Source organism: Pan troglodytes, chromosome 2, assembly GCF_028858775.2.
Source record: "Pan troglodytes isolate AG18354 chromosome 2, NHGRI_mPanTro3-v2.0_pri, whole genome shotgun sequence".
Classification (NCBI taxonomy): domain Eukaryota; kingdom Metazoa; phylum Chordata; class Mammalia; order Primates; family Hominidae; genus Pan; species Pan troglodytes.
In genome coordinates this window covers 139,664,568-139,683,136 of record NC_086015.1, presented here as the reverse complement: position 1 = coordinate 139,683,136, position 18,569 = coordinate 139,664,568, and the positions used below count along the sequence as shown (strand labels likewise).

Here is an 18,569-nt window from a genome sequence, read left to right as displayed (position 1 = left end):
GAGTAATATTCTCAGGGCCCAGCATGGTGGCACACACCTGTAATCCTAGTACTTTGGCAGGCCGAGGCAGGCAGATCTCTTGAGGTCAGGAGTTGAAGGCCAGCCTGGCCAACGTGGTGAAACCCCATCTCTACTAAAAATACGAAAGTTAGCCAGGCATGGTGGTGTGGGCCTGTAATCCCAGCTACTCGGGAGGCTGAGGCAGGAGAATCACTTGAACGCAGAAGGTGGAGGTTGCAGTGAGCTGAGGTCACACCACTGCCCTCCAGCTTGGGCAATAGAGCAAGACTCCATCTCAAAAAAAAAAAAAAAGGATAATATTCTCCAAGGCTTAATGACTGGCAAGTGGTAGAGTTTGGTGTGAAGTGTTTGATGAAGACCTTAACTCTGTTTGTTTACTGTGGGAACATGGGCTCCAAAGAAAATTGTCAAGAGAATAATGACCAACAGAAAATGGGGGTGGAGTAAGGAATGAAATGAGTCCAGTGGAAATGAGAGTAGAATAGTGGAGAGATGGAGTAACTTGTATTTTTTACTTTGACTAAGATGACAGAGATGTGAAGTAAGTACAGCTGGTCCAAGAGTTTCTAATGGAATTCCGAGGGAAAAGGATTAATTTCCTTTAAAAAATAAAAATAAAGATAGTTGAAGAGACCGCAAGGAGTAGTGAAAAGTGACCTAGATCCAGCATATAACTTCAGAAAATTTTCTAACTAGCTATGCTCTGTTTCCTCATCTATAAATGATGTCATTGGACTAGGAGATCCTTACTTTTACTACTGTAAATGGTAAAAAGTTGATTCTACATACTGCATCCACACTATTGACAGTGGAATGTGAATATATATATTGTTCTCTAAGTGGTTTTTAGAATCATGGAAACCAAGCCATTTTAATTATGAAGAAAATGATTTCTTAACTCAAATTAGTATTAGTAGTTTCTTTATTAAATATTCTTTGGTCACATTTGATTTTTTCTTTTTAGTTACATGAACATGCAGCCTACTTGGTGGACAGTTTATGGGAGAGCTCTCAAGAACTGTTGAAAGACTGGGAATGTATGACAGAGTTACTATTAGAAGAACCTGTTCAAGGAGAGGAAGGTATAGTATTTTGACAGGTTAATTTACATGATTTTGTATTTCCATTGATAGCAATACAGTTGTATATAGATCGCTTCTTAAAAATGAGCATATATAAGCATGTTGTGTCTTTTTGCCAAGAGAACAATTTGTTTTCTGTAACAAGTAAGGATGTGTCAATCGTTTCTAACATGTTTCCATATAAACACTGCCACCATGTCACATAAGTTTTTAAAAATCCATGTGTGTCATGTAATAGTCAAAAAAGTTTTTCTTTACTTTTTCCTTTTTAAATTTAAGTGACAGGGTCTTGCTCTGTCACCCAGGCTGGAGTGCAGCGGCCCAGTCATAACTCACTGCAGCCTTGAACTACTGGGCTCAAGGGATCCTCCCACCTCAGACTATGGGCACATGCCACCACACTCAGCTAATTTTTAAATTTTTTGTGGAGACAGGGATCTTACTGTGGTCCCCAGATTGCCTCAAGTAATCTTCCTGCCTTAGCCTTCCAAAGTGCTAGGATTACAGGCATGAGCCACTGCACCTGGCCAAAAGGTTTTCTTGATGCTGATTTGAGATACAAAATACTGACGTAACTTAATGTTTTTTTTTTTTAAGTACATCCAGAATTTTTTTTTGCTTGATTTATATGTGAACTTTTAAAAAACCTTTTATGCATAATGATTTAATTAGACCACAGCCATCCCCTCTTTTGTTGCATTTTCTTTAAGATAAAAATCAGGAAATCAGAGATAAAGTCATTTACCTAGCTACTCAAGAAATAGGGGGACATAAGAGCCACATGATAATTTTTGAAGTATGCATCTTTTTATATGCTACTTAATATGCACAGCAAATTGAACATGTATACCTAATAAAGAGATTGTGTTCTAAAAGCTTATATGCATATTCGTTCGTTAGAACTAGAAATGCTTTTTCCTGTGTATGGTTACGTTTTCAAACTAGCCCACAATAGTACTTTAAAGAATTGGTAACTCATTTAATTCATACAACAGCTTTAGAAGGTGAGTGATGCCTTGAGGTAAGTGAGGCCCACAGTAGATTGAACATGGTCTTCAGAATCAAAAGAAAATTTTTGTGTGTGTGTGTGATTGAGTCTTGCTCTGTCACCCACACTGGAGTGCAGTGGCGCATTCTCAGCTCACTGCAACCTCTGCCTCCCAGATTCATGTGATCCTTCTGCCTCAGGCTCCTGAGTAGCTGGGACTGCAGGCACATGCCATCATGCCCAGCTAATTTTTGTACTTTTATTGGAGACAGGATTTCACCATGTTGACCAGGCTCGTCTTGAACTCCTGACCTCAGGTGATCCTCCCGCCTTGGCCTACCATAGTGCTTGAATTACAGGCGTGAGCCACCGCATCTGGCCAGAATCTAAAGTAATATTAATTCAAATTTTTAACTCTCTCTCTTTTTACTTATGTCCTCAGTTTTTCTAATCCTTAGTTTGCCTTTTTCTGTAACAGAGATTATTTCCTTGTGTACCTTATATAGCTGTGAAGATTAAGCAAGATACTGTTCTATTGAGTCCCTTTTCTGCTTCCTGTACCCTCCTGTGTGGTTCATCCTTTTGGAATATTACAAGAGCATAATGAGCCATCCCCCGCAGTAGACTACCCATGCAGATTACCGGGAGAGTGAGCATCCCCCAGTGTTCCTTCCAAGCAGTGATACTAATTTGTATTATCTATTCTGGCTTTGGCATAATTCATTGAGACAAACAAGTTTGTGTTAAACCCAGATACACACTGGTAAACTGGCCCAAAATGCCTCTTCTAAACTAAAAACTTTTTTCTTATATATTATTTGTGACACAAATTCTTCCCAAACTTTTCTCAGACCTTTCAAGGAAGAGCTTATTATGCTATATTTGCCTCTAGCTGTAATTATTATTTATTTTATTTGCACATGGTCTTTCACTCCATGATATCCTTAGTAAGAAAGTGGTCCTAGACCAGGTGTGGTGGCTCACGCCTGTAATCCCAGCACTTTGGGAGGCTGAGGTAGGTGGATCACCTGAGGTCAGGAGTTCGAGACCAGCCTGGCCAACATGGCAAAACCCCGTCTCTACTAAAAATACTAAAATTAGCCAGGTTTGGTGGCGGGCACTTGTAATCCCATCTACTCGGGAGGCTGAGGCAGGAGGATCACTTAAACCCTGGAGGCAGAGATTGCAGTGAGCTGAGATCTCGCCGATTCACTCCACCCTGGGCAACAGAGTGAGACTTCATCTCAAAAAAAAAAAAAAAAAAAAAAAAGGAAAGATGGTCCTGTTGTTAAGTTGACAGGGCCCTCTGCTCACTAGGTGAAACTGTCCACTATATTTTGAATTCCCTTCACTTTTGTGATCACAGGAATATGAACCTCTGCCTTCCCAGCTTAAGCAATCCTCCGACCTCAGCCTCCCAAGTGGTTGGGACTACAGGTGTGCACCACCATGCCTAATTTTTTTTGTATTTTCAGTAAAGATGGGGTTTCACCATGTTGCCTAAGCTGGTCTCAAACTCCTGGGCTCAAGCAGTCCTCCCACCTCACCCTCCCAAAGTGCTGAGATTACAGGCGTGAGCCACCACTCCCCGGCTTACACATTCTGTTTCTAACTAACCTTAATATTTTCCCTGATAAAAATCAATTTCCCTCTAATGTCTGCTGCCTTATCAACACTTGAGTAAAGGGCCTCAGGTTAGTATTCAATGGTAGGTTCCATTCATTTTCCTTACCTTGTTTGTAGCTATAAAATTGCCAGAGTAAGGTAGAGCTTCTCCTTCCTATTCCAACTCATTTTCTGTATATCACCCCATGTTCCATAAGGTTATTTCCAAGGAGAAGGGAGGCAAAGAATATAAATTAAGGGCAGGGCGCGGTGGCTCAGGCCTGTAATCCTAGTACTTTGGGAGGCCAAGATGGGTGGATCATGAGGTCAGGAGATCGAGACCATCCTGGCTAACACGGTGAAACCCCATTTCTACTAAAAATACAAAAAATTAGCCAGGCCTGGTGGCGGGCGCCTGTAGTCCCAGCTACTCTGGAGGCTGAGGCAGGAGAATGGTGTAAACCCGGGAGGCAGAGCTTGCAGTAAGCCAGGATTGCGCCACTGCCCTTCAGCCTGGGTGACAGTGTGAGACTCCATCTCAAAAAAAAGAAAAAAATAAATATATAAATTAAGACGAGACAAGATGGTCTGCTTTGATATTGTTAACTTTCTCTCATGTTAATAAGATGTGTAAGTCAGTAAATAATAATTACTAAGTGTTTCAGTAATGAAGGTGGTTTAGGTGCATTTTACTTGTTAAAATATATACTATTAGGTGTTTCATTGTGGTTTAAATTCTGTTTACATTGGATTTTTTTAACTTCCGGTCAGAAGGTTGGTTTGGCTTGGCTTGGGTTTGGTTGGTTGGTTTTAGCTAGAAAAGTAACTTACCAGATGGGAACATTTTTGGAAGTCAACCACAGTTTTACTGATTGAATCTAGGTAGGCAGAGTCTGAGAAATTAGGCATAACAGTTGCAGAACTGTATCTACATAATGACTTAATTTTTAAAATACATTTTATCTCTATGCATGTTGTACCACATGCAAACCACATATAAGCTCTGGCATGGAGTGGCATCTAAATTAATTTTCTGTGCTAGTATTTTGCTGTATTTTATGACAACAAAATGCTACCAGTAACTTTTTTTTAAAGTAATTTTTTAGATAGGTGGAATGTGGTAGAATTCCAGTGGAGAAGGCTGTGGTTAGCAGTTGGAGATGTAGGACTAAATTTTGGGAAAGCAGACACACTGTGACAGACTACCAACATCAGTTTAAATCACAATGGCCTTAAGACTGTCTTACAGTGTTTGTGTGTGTGTGTGTGTGTGTGTGTGTGTGTGTGTGTCGGGGGGTGTTTTACAGCAAAATCAAGTTGCTGAATAAATTTTTAGTATAATGTGAGGATCTGGTTCTTGTCAACAGCTCTGCCACCAGGTAACAAGACCATAACCAAATCATGTAACTTCTGGATATCAGCTTCTTAAACTGTAAAATGAGAAACTTTATTTTTCTTTATGGGTTTTTTTTTTTTTTTTTGAGTCTGGGTCTTGCTCTGTTGCCCAGGCTGTAGTGCAGTGGCGGATCTCGGCTCACTGCAACCTCCCAGGTTCAAGCGATTCTCATGCGTCAGCCTCTCTAGTAGCTGGGATTACAGGCGCTCACCACCACACCTGGCTAATTTTTGTATTTTTAGTAGAGATGGGTTTCCCCATGTTGGCCAGGCTGGTCTCGAACTACTGACCTCAAGTGATCCGCCTGCCTTGGCCTCCCAAAGTGCTGGGATTACAGGAATGAGCCACCACACCTGGCTGAGAAACTTTAACTAGATAATCTTCTTTGGTTATCTCTAGTGCTAACATTCTGTAATCCAGTTGATGAATGAAGTAGCTGTAAATAATAAGATTCTTAAAAGCAGGAATTATTAATTCATTAATAATTTTAAAATATTTATTAACTATATGAGTCAAATATTATGCTAAGTGCTGAGCGTATAGGTTATACTAGATGAGCTCACTGCCAATATGGAGCTTACATTCTCCTGAAGAAGGCAGACCAAAATTGAGTAAATATTCAAAATAATTTCAAGAGTTAATAAGTAGCTTTGGTGGATAATTATAGGGGATCTATCTTTAGACTGAATCCTGATGGAAGACCTTCCTGAGCAGGCCACCTGTGAGCCAAGAAACTAAATGATAAGGCAACCAGGCACGGTGGCTCATGCCTTTAATCCTAGCACTTTGGGGAGCCAAGGCAGGCGGATCACTTGTGGTTAGGAGTTCAAGACCAGCCTGGCCAGCATGGTGAAACCCCGTTTCTACTAAAAATCCAAAATGTTAGCTGAGTGTGGTGGCACGTACCTTGTCATCCCAGCTACTCGGGAGACTGAGGCAGGAGAATCACAGGAACCCGGCAGGCAAGATCATGCCACTGCACTCCAGTCTGGGCAATAGAGCGAGACTCCATCTCAAAAAAAAAAAAAAGAAAAGAAACTAAACGATAAGGGACCAGATATGGAAATTGTCATAAAAGAGCTATCTAGATAGAGGAAATAACAGTTTCAAAGTATCTGAAACATGAATGATGTTATGTTCTAGGAGATGCAATAGCTGGAACATAATGAGCCAATGATACAAGATGTAATAGAAGCAGAAATCAGATGATATAGAGCATTTTAGTTTATAAGTGAACTTATCCTAAATGTAATAAGATGCTTTTGAAGATTTTAAACAGGGGAATAATGTGATCCAATGCATATTTTAAGAAAAATCCCTTTCATAAACATTGTTTGGAAAAATACATAATCATTGCAGTGGTCTCTATGAGGAATGATGGTAAAAATATAAAAGAGGGAGATGGCTTATAAAGAGGGAAAGAGCCCATGGCTGAGTTAAAGATTGTGGATAGGGGATGAAAGCAGGAAGAGCAAGAAAGAATGAGAGTTCTACCTAACTATAAAAAGGATAAGAGATAATTATAACCTTTGCAAGCCCAGTAAAGAGGATGTTCAAGAGAGCCATAGTTAATAATATATATTGCAGAGGAGAAAAAAGACTACACAAATCATTTTGTGATGATTTAGGTCATTGGTGATTTTAAAGCATGATTCAATGATACCATATATATTCAGTGATATTAAAAGGGAGAAGCCAGAGTTCAAGGTGATAAGACTAAAATCAATAGTGAGGAAATGGAGATGCTGTGTAGAAACTTGTATAGTTATATGTTGTGTTAGGAAGTTGAAATGACAGTTTGTACCATGAACAGCTACCCATTTGTTTCAGTCAGTGTGGCTGTTTGGCTCTTGCCTGGGGCTTAAGGCTTGTTTGCTTTCAATTTTATTATGTAGTTTTGCTGTCATACCCCAAAAGGAATTTCAATTAAATTTCAACTGCTTTTGAGTTTACCTTATCTCCCCGTTCAGGGTAAGTTTCTAAGTGGATGGCTTCAAATGATAAAGTAACAAAATTGATGGAATTGAACACTGTGCAAGGTTGAGTTATGCTTCAACACTACTGTGAATTTTACTCCCACTATAATGGGAGAATGTTTCTGTTCTTGAGATAAGTTGTTCTGTCCTTCCTCACTTTCCATAAGACTGTGTTTTCTTCCTAAATAACAGACAATGCATTTAGTTCATGGGCAGCCTTGTACTTCCTTTAGCTCCAGCCAAATGTGAAAAATTATGAATTTCTGAAACCATAAAAATAGAACTTTAGTTGTTATTGAGCAAAAAGCTTTTTTTGTATTACTAGGCATTGGATCATTTGGATACAGATGGACAAGCTGATGTTTCATTTGTTTTTCCTAAGATAAGCTAAAGTTCATGTGTTTTTTTAAAAGACAATTGTTAAAACACTGAATTAAGATGTACATACATATTTTTACAAGATAATTTTGGTACAGAATAAAGAACAAGATGTTGTATCTTTTTTGCCTTTTCTTTGGTTTTGCTCCAACTTAGTTTAAAATAATCAATGTAAACTTTTAAACCTTTGTAAATTAATTGAATTCTTAAATTTATACCTAGTTCTGTGTCTATAATACCTACATCTACTGGTCTTCAATATAAATAAGTATACAGAGGGAAGGAGAAAGAAAGAACTAAACTATTCGAATTATCAAAATCTGAGTTTAAGGCTGGGCACAGGGGCTCACACCTGTAATCTAGCACTTTGGGAGGCCGACGTGGGTGGATCACTTGAGCTCAGGAGTTCGAGACCAGCCAGGCCAACATGGTGAAACCCTGTCTCTACTAAAAGTACAAAAATTAGCTGGGCGTGGTGGTACATGCCTGTAATCCCAGCTACTCAGGAGGCTGAGGCAGGAGAATCACTTGAACCTAGGAGGCAGAGGTTGCAGTGAGCCGAGATCACGCCACTGTACTCCAGCCTGGGTGACAGAGTGAGACTCCACTTCCAAAAAAACCAAAAATATCTGAGTTTAAAAATATGTAAGAATGAGGCCAGGCGTGGTGGCTCATGCTTGGAATCTCAGCACTTTGAGAGGCTGAGGCCGGTGGATCACTTGAGGTCAGGAGTTTGAGACCAGCCTGGCCATCATGGTGAAACCCCGACTCTCCTAAAAATACAAAAATTAGCCGGGTGTGGTGGCACACCTGTAATCGCAGCTACTTAGGAGGCTGAAGCAGGAGAATCCTTTGAACCTGGGAGGTGGAGGTTGCAGTGAGCTGAGATCACGCCATTGCGTTCTGGCCTGGGCGACGGAGCAAGACTGTCTCAAAAAAAACAGGCTGGGTGCAGTGGCTCACACCTGTAATCCCCGTGCTTTGGTAGGCCAAGACGGGTGGATCACGAGGTCAGGGGTTCAAGACCAGCATGGCCAAGATGGTGAAACCCCGTCTCTACTAAAACTACAAAAATCAGCCAGGAGCAGTGGCAGCCACCTGTAATCCCAGCTACTCGGGAGGCTGAGGCAGGAGAATCACTGGAACCTGGGCGGCAGAGGTTGCAGTGAGCCAAGATAGCCTCACTGCACTCCAGCCTGGGTGACACGAGTGAAATGCTGTCTCAAAAAAAAAGAAAAAAAATTCGGGAAAGTATAGAATCTATGTGAAGGAAACCATAGTTTTAATTAAATGACTTAAGATCTCAAAAGTGAAAAGCTATATTGTATTTCTAGCTGAAAATGTCATTTTTTTAAATGGTACTAGTCATAATTCCAGTGGGTTTGAGAGAGTTCTGGGAGATATGGTGAATACAAACTAACTAAGCAAAATGATTTTAAAGTTTATGTAGAATTTTAAGCTTATGCTGAAAAGACAGTATAGCGTAGTGCTTAAGAGAACTGACTCTGGGGTCAAACTACCTGAGTTCATATATTTGAATGCTCTACTGCTGGCTAAGTGCATTTTTCTATGGCTCATTCTCCCTGTCTGTGAAGTGAGGATATTAGTTCCTATCTCTTAGAAATGTTTTGTGGATAAAACAAGTTATTACATATAAGCCACTTATGATCGTGCTTTAGATATAGAAAATTCTTAATAAATGAATTGCTATTAGCGTTATAGAAATTAAACAAAATTTTAGAAAAAGGGCTAGATAAGGGAAACTCACTTATATATTCAAGTTGGTTGAATTAAGTTACATATTAAGTTATAACAAATTATGCCATAAGTCTAGTATAATCAAAGCAGTAAAGCATTGTCATAGAAATATACAAATAGATTAGTGAAACTAAAGAATCCAAAAATGCCTGAACCATGTTTAAAAATGACATTTAAATTAAAAAGGGAAATCTGGTTTAACAGTGGTGGAGACAACTGGCTATTTGGTGGGAATAAACAGACCCACCTACTATCATCAGAAATAAATGCCAAATAGGTTAAAAATACAAAAGTGAGCAAGCAAGAGAGACAGAAAAAGTGAAAGGAAGAAAGAGCAAAAGAGCAAGCAAGCACACGAGACAGCAAAAGATGAAATAAATTAGAAGAAAATGAAGAACATATTAGTGTAATCTCCAGGACAGAGAGATCTTTGAAGGCAATACAAGAAACCTGGAAGCCATAAAACAAAAGGAGACAGACGTGACTTTTTAAAAATTAACAATTTCTGTCTGACAAAAGATACCATAAAGAGTCTGATAACAAATGACAAACTGGGAGAAAATACTTGCACCATTCAAAAGATAAAAAGTACTACCCCTACCATACAAGAGTTCTCAGATTGATAAGAAAGGTGAATAGTAGCACAAAAACAGGTGAAGAATAAACATAGACAAATCTTAGGGAAAAATAGAAAATATATTCCACTTAACTAATTAGTAGATAGGAAGGAGCAAAATAATAACCAAATACCCCTTTTCAACCATTGGACTGGCAAAAATTAAAATGGTTTATAACATCTAGTGTTCACAGGGATATAAGGAACCAAACATTCATAACATTGCAGTTGGGGATATAAATTATAATAAATAATCTTATGATTTCTCAATATCAAGGTCTTGCCATTTGAATCCATTATTTCTTCTTTGGAGAATTTATTGTACAGAAATAAATGTATCAGTTACATAAATATATATCTATTAATGATGTTTATTGAAGCATTGTTCAGTGTCAAAAAACAGGAAATTATTTGAATGACCATAAGTAGAAGGCTGACTGAATTATGGTACATACATTAGATAGTAATTTATTAAGATAATTATTATGTGTGTATTGACTTGAAAAATATTGTCTGTTAAGTTTTTAAAAACATACAACATAGTCTTTTTCATTAAAAAAGAAAAATTATATTAGGAGTTTTGAAATTATGTAGAAGGAAACACTGTGAAATTTTAGAATTGCCTAACTTAGAAAGGTAGCATTAGAAGAGACCAGAGTTTATCCTCTTATTCTTTACTTTGTATCTCTTTCCTATTTGACTTATGACAGCAAGCACATAATTACTTTAAAAAAAAAGAAATAGCAAAGTACAGAGCTTAACTTTAGTCTTTAAGCAGTAATAGAATGTTTTCAGTTTTTTAAATAATGTGTTCATTTTTAATACGTGGTTGTTGTAAAACTGTCTACTCATGCTCATGTATTTTGTTTTACCTTAGCAATGTCTGATCGTCAAGAGAGTGCTCTTATAGAGCTAATGGTTTGTACAATTCGTCAAGCTGCTGAGGCACATCCTCCAGTGGGAAGGGGTACCGGCAAGAGAGTAAGTTACATTAGTGAGAAATCTCCTAAAAGGTTTTTAATGGCAATTAACTGTCTTAAATATTTGGAAATTTTACTGATATTTGTATCCCTAAAAACATGGTGTTTTTATAAATGATGGACTATGGTGCTTCATCTTTATATTCTATATGCTATACTCAGGTTCCAAAAATAGATTCTTTCCTTCATGCTCCCATAGCACCTGTACCTGCTTCTGTTATTGTACTTACGTATTTTTTATATATATATATATTTTAAGGATTTTTACGTCTATTAAAAGTACATAAAGGCTCTGGAAGCAAAATGCCTAGTTTGCAAGTTCTTCTATTTAGCAGCTATATAATCTTTAGATAGATGAATGATTTTTGTATGTCTTAGTTTCCTTATCTATAATATGGGACTAGTAATACAGGTATTTATATTAAAGATGAGTTCAGATAATCATAGATGGAGAGACTCCTGGCTCTGTTGGTTTGAAGAGGTAGGCAGATCTTTCTGCAAAAAGCAAGTATAAAACTGGAATGTATTGTCAAAAACATTACATCAGGGCTCTGGAAATTCACCAAAGATTAAAAAAAAAAACACATTGGGAAATATTTTTTCCTGAAAAATTGATAGAGCTTCAGGTAAAAGCAGCGGAAGTCTGTGGCCTTCTTGCCAATACACATGTACCCACATGCTTGGTCGATAAGATCTGTAGTTTGTTACCAGAGTGGCACTGCGTGCAAAAACCAGAAGCTTTATTGTCAGAGAGAATGGATTAAGTGGCTCATGCCTGTAATCCTAGCACTTATGAGGCCTAGGTGGGGGATTACTTGAAGTCAGGAGTTCAAGACCAGCCTGGCCAACATAGTGAAACCCCATCTCTACTAAAAATACAAAAATGAGCTGGGCAGGGTGGCATGCGCCTGTAGTTCCAGCTACTCGAGAGGCTGAAGCAGGAGAATCACTTGAACCCAGAGGCAGAGGTTGCAGGGAGCCGAGATCATGCCACTGCCCTCCAGCCTGGGTGACAGAGCAAGACTCTGTCCCGCCCCCCCCCCCAAAAAAAAGAAAACAAAAATTAAAATCTTTAGTTACTGTATTATTCAAAAATGTCTACTTTCAAGAAAAACTACAACCATGCAAAGAAACGGTAAAATGTGACCATACTCAGGAAAAAAAGCAGACAATAGAAATGGCTTCTCAGTAGGCCTATATGTTGGATTTAGCAGGCAAAGACTTCAGAGGCCTTTTAATAAGTATATTAAAAGAATTACAGGAAAATATGAAAACAAGAAGTAGAGAATCTCAATAATGAAAACCCAAATGGAATTTCTGGTGAGAAGTACAATGCACAAATTTAAAATTAACTGAGTAAGTTAATTAGCAGATTTAAGATGATGAAAGAGACAATAGAAAAACATGAAGATTAATAGAAATTATCCATTCTGAAGAACAGAGAAGAAAAAAGTTTGAAGAAATACTATCAGAGCCTCAGAAATGTGTGGAACCACCGTCATGTGCACTGAAATATGTATAATGGGAATCCCAGAAGGAAAGGAGAGAGGAATAGAGGCAGAAAAAATATTTGAAGAAATAATCACTGAAAACCTCCCAAATTTGATGAGAGACAATTTGCAGATTCAAGAAGCTTAACAAAATCCAAATAAAATAAACACAAAAGTTCCACATATAGACACAACATAGTCACATTGTTAAAAGACAAAGACAAAAAGTCTTGAAAGCAACAAGAGATAAACAACTAATGTAGAGGGCAGTAGCAATAGTATTAACAGTTAGCTTATCAGAAATAGTGGAGTCCAGAAGACAGTGGAATGACATATTCAGTGAAAGTCAACAAAATGGCCAACCAAGAATTATAAATTTAATAAGATTATCTTCCAAAGATGAAGGTGTAAAAAACCATTACCAGAGAAACAAAAAGGAAAAATTTGGAGAATGTGTTGCTAGATCTCCCATACCAGAAATGCTAAAAGAAGTCCTTCAGCCAGGCACAGTGGTTCACGCCTGTAATCCCAGCACTTTGGGAGGCCGAGGCAGGTGGATCACAAGGTCAGGAGTTCGACTCCAGCCTGGCCAACATGGTGAAACCCTATCTCTACTAAAAATACAAAAATTAGCCAGGCATGGTGGCATACGCTTGTAGTCCCAGCCACTCGGAAGGCTGAGGCAGGAGAATCTCTTGAACCCGGGAGGCCGAGGTTGTGGTGAGCCAAGATCGTGCCACTGCACTCCAGCCTGGGCAACAGAGTGAGACTGTGACTCAAAAAAAAAGAAAAGTCCTTCAAGCCATAAGGAATATCATAAGGTGATAAAACAAATCCACAAGAAGGAATGAAAAAAGAAGGAATGAGCTGGGTGCAGTGGCTCACTCCTGCAGTCCTGTCACTTTGGGAGGCCAAGGCAGGTGGATTACCTAAGGTCAGGAGTTCAAGACCAGCCTGGCCAACATGGCGAAACCCCATCTCTACTAAAATTACAAAAATTAGCTGGGCATGGTGGCACATGCCTGTAATCCCAGCTACTCGAGAGGCTGAGGCAGGAGAATTGCTTGAACCCAGAAGGCAGAAGTTTCAGTGAGCTGAGATCACCCCACTGCACTCTAGCCTGGGTGACAGAGTAAGACTCCGTCTCCAAAAAAAAAAAGGAAGAATGTAAATCTGAAATGGTAAGTACGTGAGTGGATATAAAAGGTAAAAGGCTGTGTGTGTGTGTGTGTGTGTGTGTGTGTGTGTGTGTGTCTGTGTGTGTCTATGTCTGTTTCCTTCTCTTAATTTCCTTGAAAGAACATGAAATTATTTAAATCAAGCTTGTCCAACCTGTGGCCTGCAGGCTGCATGTGGCCCAGGACAGCTTTGAATGCAGCCCAACACAAATTTTTAAACTTAAAACACTATGAGATATTTTCGCTTTTTTTTTTTTTTTAAGCTCTTCAGCTATCGTTAGTGGTAGTGTATTTTATGTGTAGCCCCAGACAATTGTTCTTCCATTGTGGCCCAGGGAAGCCAAAAAATTGGATACCCCTGATTTAAGTAGATAATTATAGCACTATAGTGTTGAGATTATAACATAAATATATGTGACAAGAGTAACACAAAAGGGAAAAAGATACGGAACTATATTGGAGCAAAATTGCTATGTTTTATTATAATTAATTCAATATCAACCTGAAGTCAGTTACAAGTTAAAAATGTATATTATAATCCCTACAGTAATCATTCATATTTAAAAATAAAAAACAGAGGAATTATAGTGGTCCTCATCTGCTAGAGACATATGCTGAAATATTTAAGGGTGAAATTATATACCGTTTACCCTTGAACAATGCAGGGGTTAGTGGCACTGACCTGCACAGTCAAAAATCCATGTGTGCTCACTTCGGCAGCAGATATACTGAATTTGGATCAATATAGAGAAGATGAGCATGGCCCCTGTGCAAGGATGACATGCAAATTTATGAAACATTTTTATGAATCTTAAAATTTAAAAAATTCACGTGTAACTTTTGATTCCCCCAGAACTTAACTACTATAGCCTACCAATAACCTAAATGATCAGAAGCCTTAAAGCTGTTAACACAAACAATGGATTAACACATTTTGTATGTAATATGTATTATACACTGTATTCTTGCAATAAAGTAAGCTAGAGGAGAAAAAAGTTTTTAAGAAAATCAGAAGGAAGAGAAAATATATTTACTATTTATTAAGTGGATCAACATAAAAGTCTTCATCCTTGACATGTTGACATTGAGTACACTGGGGAGGAGGAAGAGGGTTTTTGTCTTGCTGTCTTCAGTAGCAGACGCAGAAGAGATGGAGGAGATGGAAGGAGAGGCAGGTACACTCACTGTAACTTTACAGAAATACATTGTAATTTCTGTCTTTTTGCTTTTTCATTCTGTGTGATACCAATCCTCCTTCCACTATTTGCTTTAATTTCAGTGCCCACGTAATACAAGGGTCTGTGTCACCAAAGAAGCAAAAGCAGTCTTAAATAATTGGAATTCTTCTGCCAAATTATCTAATGTTGATTTAGGCACCCCTTCTTCAGCATTTTCTTCCTCATCATCTGGTACCAGTTCAGAAGCACTCATCTCCATCAAGTCATCCTCTATTAGTTCCTCTGGTGTAGTCTTTTTTGTTTTTGAGACAGAGTTTCGCTCTTGTCATCCAGGCTGGAGTGCAGTGGCGTGATCTGGGCTCACTGCAACCTCCACCTCCCGGGTTCAAGCGATTCTCCTGCCTCAGACTCCCAAGTACCAGGGATTACATGCACCCGCCACCAGGGCCAGCTAGTTTTTGTATTTTTAGTAGACACAAGGTTTCGCCATGTTGGCCAGGCTGGTGTCGAACTCCTGACTTCAGGTCATCCACCCGTTTCGGCCTCCCAAAGTGCTGGGATTACAGGTGTGAGCCACCTCTCCCAGCCTGCACTCTGTTCCAGGCTGGAGTGCAGTGATGCTATCTGGGCTTACTGCAACCTCTGCCTCATGGGTTCAAGTAATTCTCCTGCCTCAGCCTCCCGAGTGGCTGGGTTTTACAGGCCTGTGCCACCACGCCTAGCTAGTTTTCTGTATTTTGAGTAGATACGGGGTTTCACCATGTTGGCCAGGCTGGTCTCGAACTCCTGACCTCAGGTGATTCTCCCACCTTGGCATCCCACAGTGCGGGGATTGCAGACGTGAGCCCTCATTCCTGGCTGGTGTCTATTTGCTCTCTAATTTCTCTAAGATCTATATGTTGAAGTCTTTCATTCCCCACATTTTATACTATAACCACAATCTCTTTGATGATTTTCTTGATTGGTTCTGTCATAAGTTCTGTGAAATCATACATAACATCTGGACACAGTTTTCTCCAACAGATATTTATTTTGGGGGGCTTGATGGCTTTAGAACAACAATGGCATTTTCAGTGGTGTAATTCTTCCAGACTTCCATCATATTCTATCAGGGTTCTCTTCAATAGTGTTGACAGCCCTTTCCATTGAGTACTATGTTTAATGACCTTTAAGGGTTCTATGGACCCCTGATCTGTAGGCTGATTTAGAGATACTGTGTTTAGGAGCAAGTAGACCATTTTGATGCCTGTGGTGTTGAACTTACTGGGCTCTGGTTGGTCAGGGGCATTGTCCGTTATCAGAAGAACTTTAAAAGGCAATCCCTTACTGGCAAGGTACTTCCTGGCTTCAGGGACTTTAAAGCGTCAGTGGAAACCAATCCAGAAAAGGGGTCCTTGTTGTCCAGGCCTTCTTGTTACACATTACTGGCAAAAAAGACAGGCAGCTGATGTTTATCTTTTCCCTTCAAGGCTTTTGAGAGTTAGCAGCTTTACAGATAAGGGCAGTCCTGATCATAAACCCAGCTTCATTTGCACAAATGAGTAGATTAGTGTATTTCTTCTTGCTTTAAAGTGGTACTCACCTCTCTTCCTTACTAATAAGTGTCCTTTGTGGCATTTTTTTTTTTTTTCCAGAATAGGGCACTTTGATCTGCATTAAAAACCTGTGCAGGCAGATAGCCTTTTCTTCAGTGATTTTCTTAATGGCGTCTTGGAGAGTGGTCAGCTGCCTCTTGGTCAGCAGAAACAGTTTTTCCTGTTCTCTTGACATTTTTAAAGTGAAACCTCTTTCTAAAATTATCAAACTATCCTTTGCTGGCTTTAAATTCTCAGCTTTGTAACCTTCACATTCCTTTGGCTTTAAGTTGTTATTATATGACTTCACTTTTTTAAAATCATATGAGTATAGGTGTGCCTTTTTTATAGCAATTCTGCACCCATATATAAGCTGTACTTCTAATGTGAAATAAAAAGGTATTTTGCAAAAGGTACAGTGGTTTTGGCACCTGCTAGTATAGCAGTAATGGCTTTAAGAATTTTTTTTTTTTTTTTTCACAATGGTCCTTATACCAGATTCATTTATCTTGAAATGGTGGGCAACTGTAGCTGCAGACATATCAAGCAATTTAATTTTTTTCTTTAAATTTTTTCTTGTAATAACTTTTCTCTGCTTCTTGGGAACACTTCCAGCATCACTAGTAGCACATATGGGTCCCATAATGTTATTCAAGGTTTATGGTATGGCACTAAACATGATAAGTGAGAACCACAAGATCACTTTTGACTATGATACACAATTCACTGGAGAGACCAACTGTTCATGCAAAGATGATTAGTGTCATGGGGCTTTTTTAGTGAATACTCGGCAATACTTGAGCTCACTGCAATAGCAACAGTAGATGTGTACAATATTATTGTAGTAGAATGTGTGCTAAAGTTAATTCTGTACAGTTATGATTAATACTATATCTTTTTTTTCTTTTTCTTTTTCTTTTTCTTTTTTTTTTTTTTTGAGTTGGAGTCTCGCTCTGTTGCCCAGGCAGGAGTGCAGTGGTGTGATCTCGGCTCGCTTCAACATCTGCCTCCCGGGTTCAAGCGATTCTCCTGCCTCAGCTTCCTGAGCAGCTGGGATTACATGTGCGTGCCACCACATCCCACTAATTTTTTTTTTTTTTTTTAAAGAGACGAGTCTCGCTCTGTCGCCCAGGCTGGAGTGCAGTGGCGCGATCTCGGCTCACTGCAAGCTCCGCCTCCTGGGTTCATGCCATTCTCCTGCCTCAGCCTCCCAAGTAACTGTGACTACAGGCGCCACACCCGGCTAATTTTTGTATTTTTAGTAGAGGCAGGGTTTCACCGTGTTAGCCAGGATGGTCTCGATCTCCTGACCTCATGATCCACCCACCTCGGCCTCCCAAAGTGCTGGGATTACAGGCGTGAGCCACCGCGCCTGGCCTGTTTGTTTGTTTTTGAGACGGAGTCTCGCTATTGCCCAGGCTGGAGTGCAGTGGCGCGATCTCGGCTCACTGCAGGCTCCGCCCCCTGGGGTTCACGCCATTCTCTTGCCTCAGCCTCCAGAGTAGCTGGGACTACAGGCACCTGCCACCTCACGCGGCTAATTTTTTTTTGTATTTTTAGTAGAGACGGGGTTTCACTGTGTTAGCCAGGATGGTCTCGATCTCCTGACCTCGTGATCTGCCCGCCTCGGCCTCCCAAAGTGCTGGGATTACAGGCATGAGCCACCGCGCCTGGCCACAAGTTTTTTTTTTAATTGTTGCAAATCTCCAAAAAATTTTCCAATATGTTTATTGAAAAAAATCTGCATATAAATGAACCATGTAGTTCCAAACTATGTTGTTCAAGGGACAAATGTACAAGGATTTCCCCTAAAATGCCATAGAAAAAAAAAAACTGAGGGATAATTAATGAAACAAGAATGACAGTGCTAATGGTTATTGTTCTGCTTTTGAGTGTTTCTGAAATTTTCCTTAATAGTCTTTAAAGTATATGCTATCCCAACTTTGACTAGTGATAAGCCCCTTCATACTAATTTCTTGTCCTTTTCACATATCTTATTTTTTAATTACTTTCTTGCACTTTTCACATATCTTCTTCTTTTATATATATGTATATGTATATATGTTTATATATATACATATATATAAACATACATACATACATACACACACATGCACGTATTTAAATCATACATTCATATTGGTATTTGACCTAAATTTAGCCTAATAGAGTTTTTACCTCTTTGAATTTATGAGTTTTTTTCCCAAACTTATTTTTTTGAAATAGGTAAAACATTTACATTAGTTAAAAAGTCAAAACCATGTGAAAAGATATAGTCAGAGAAATCTTATTTATATAACTTTCTCTACACCTCATTCTTATTAGTAACCATTTTTATTTGTTTCTGGT

General features: G+C 39.0%; 1 protein-coding gene and 1 non-coding gene across 15 annotated transcripts in view; both read left to right on the top strand.

The window, feature by feature from the left end:
* The window catches only part of STAG1 (STAG1 cohesin complex component), a 408,398-nt gene that overhangs the window by 300,714 nt on the left and 89,115 nt on the right, over positions 1 to 18,569 (top strand). For all 14 annotated transcript variants that reach the window (XM_016942000.4, XM_016942001.4, XM_009446530.5 and 11 more), the window contains 2 exons: positions 986 to 1,103; positions 10,698 to 10,801. In XM_016942000.4, coding sequence (XP_016797489.1) covers positions 986 to 1,103; positions 10,698 to 10,801 — 222 coding nt within the window. The remainder of the gene's footprint in view (positions 1 to 985; positions 1,104 to 10,697; positions 10,802 to 18,569) is intronic.
* LOC112208744 (U6 spliceosomal RNA) lies at positions 14,173 to 14,274 on the top strand. The gene has a single exon (XR_002943320.1). It is a non-coding gene; the product is annotated as a U6 spliceosomal RNA (small nuclear RNA).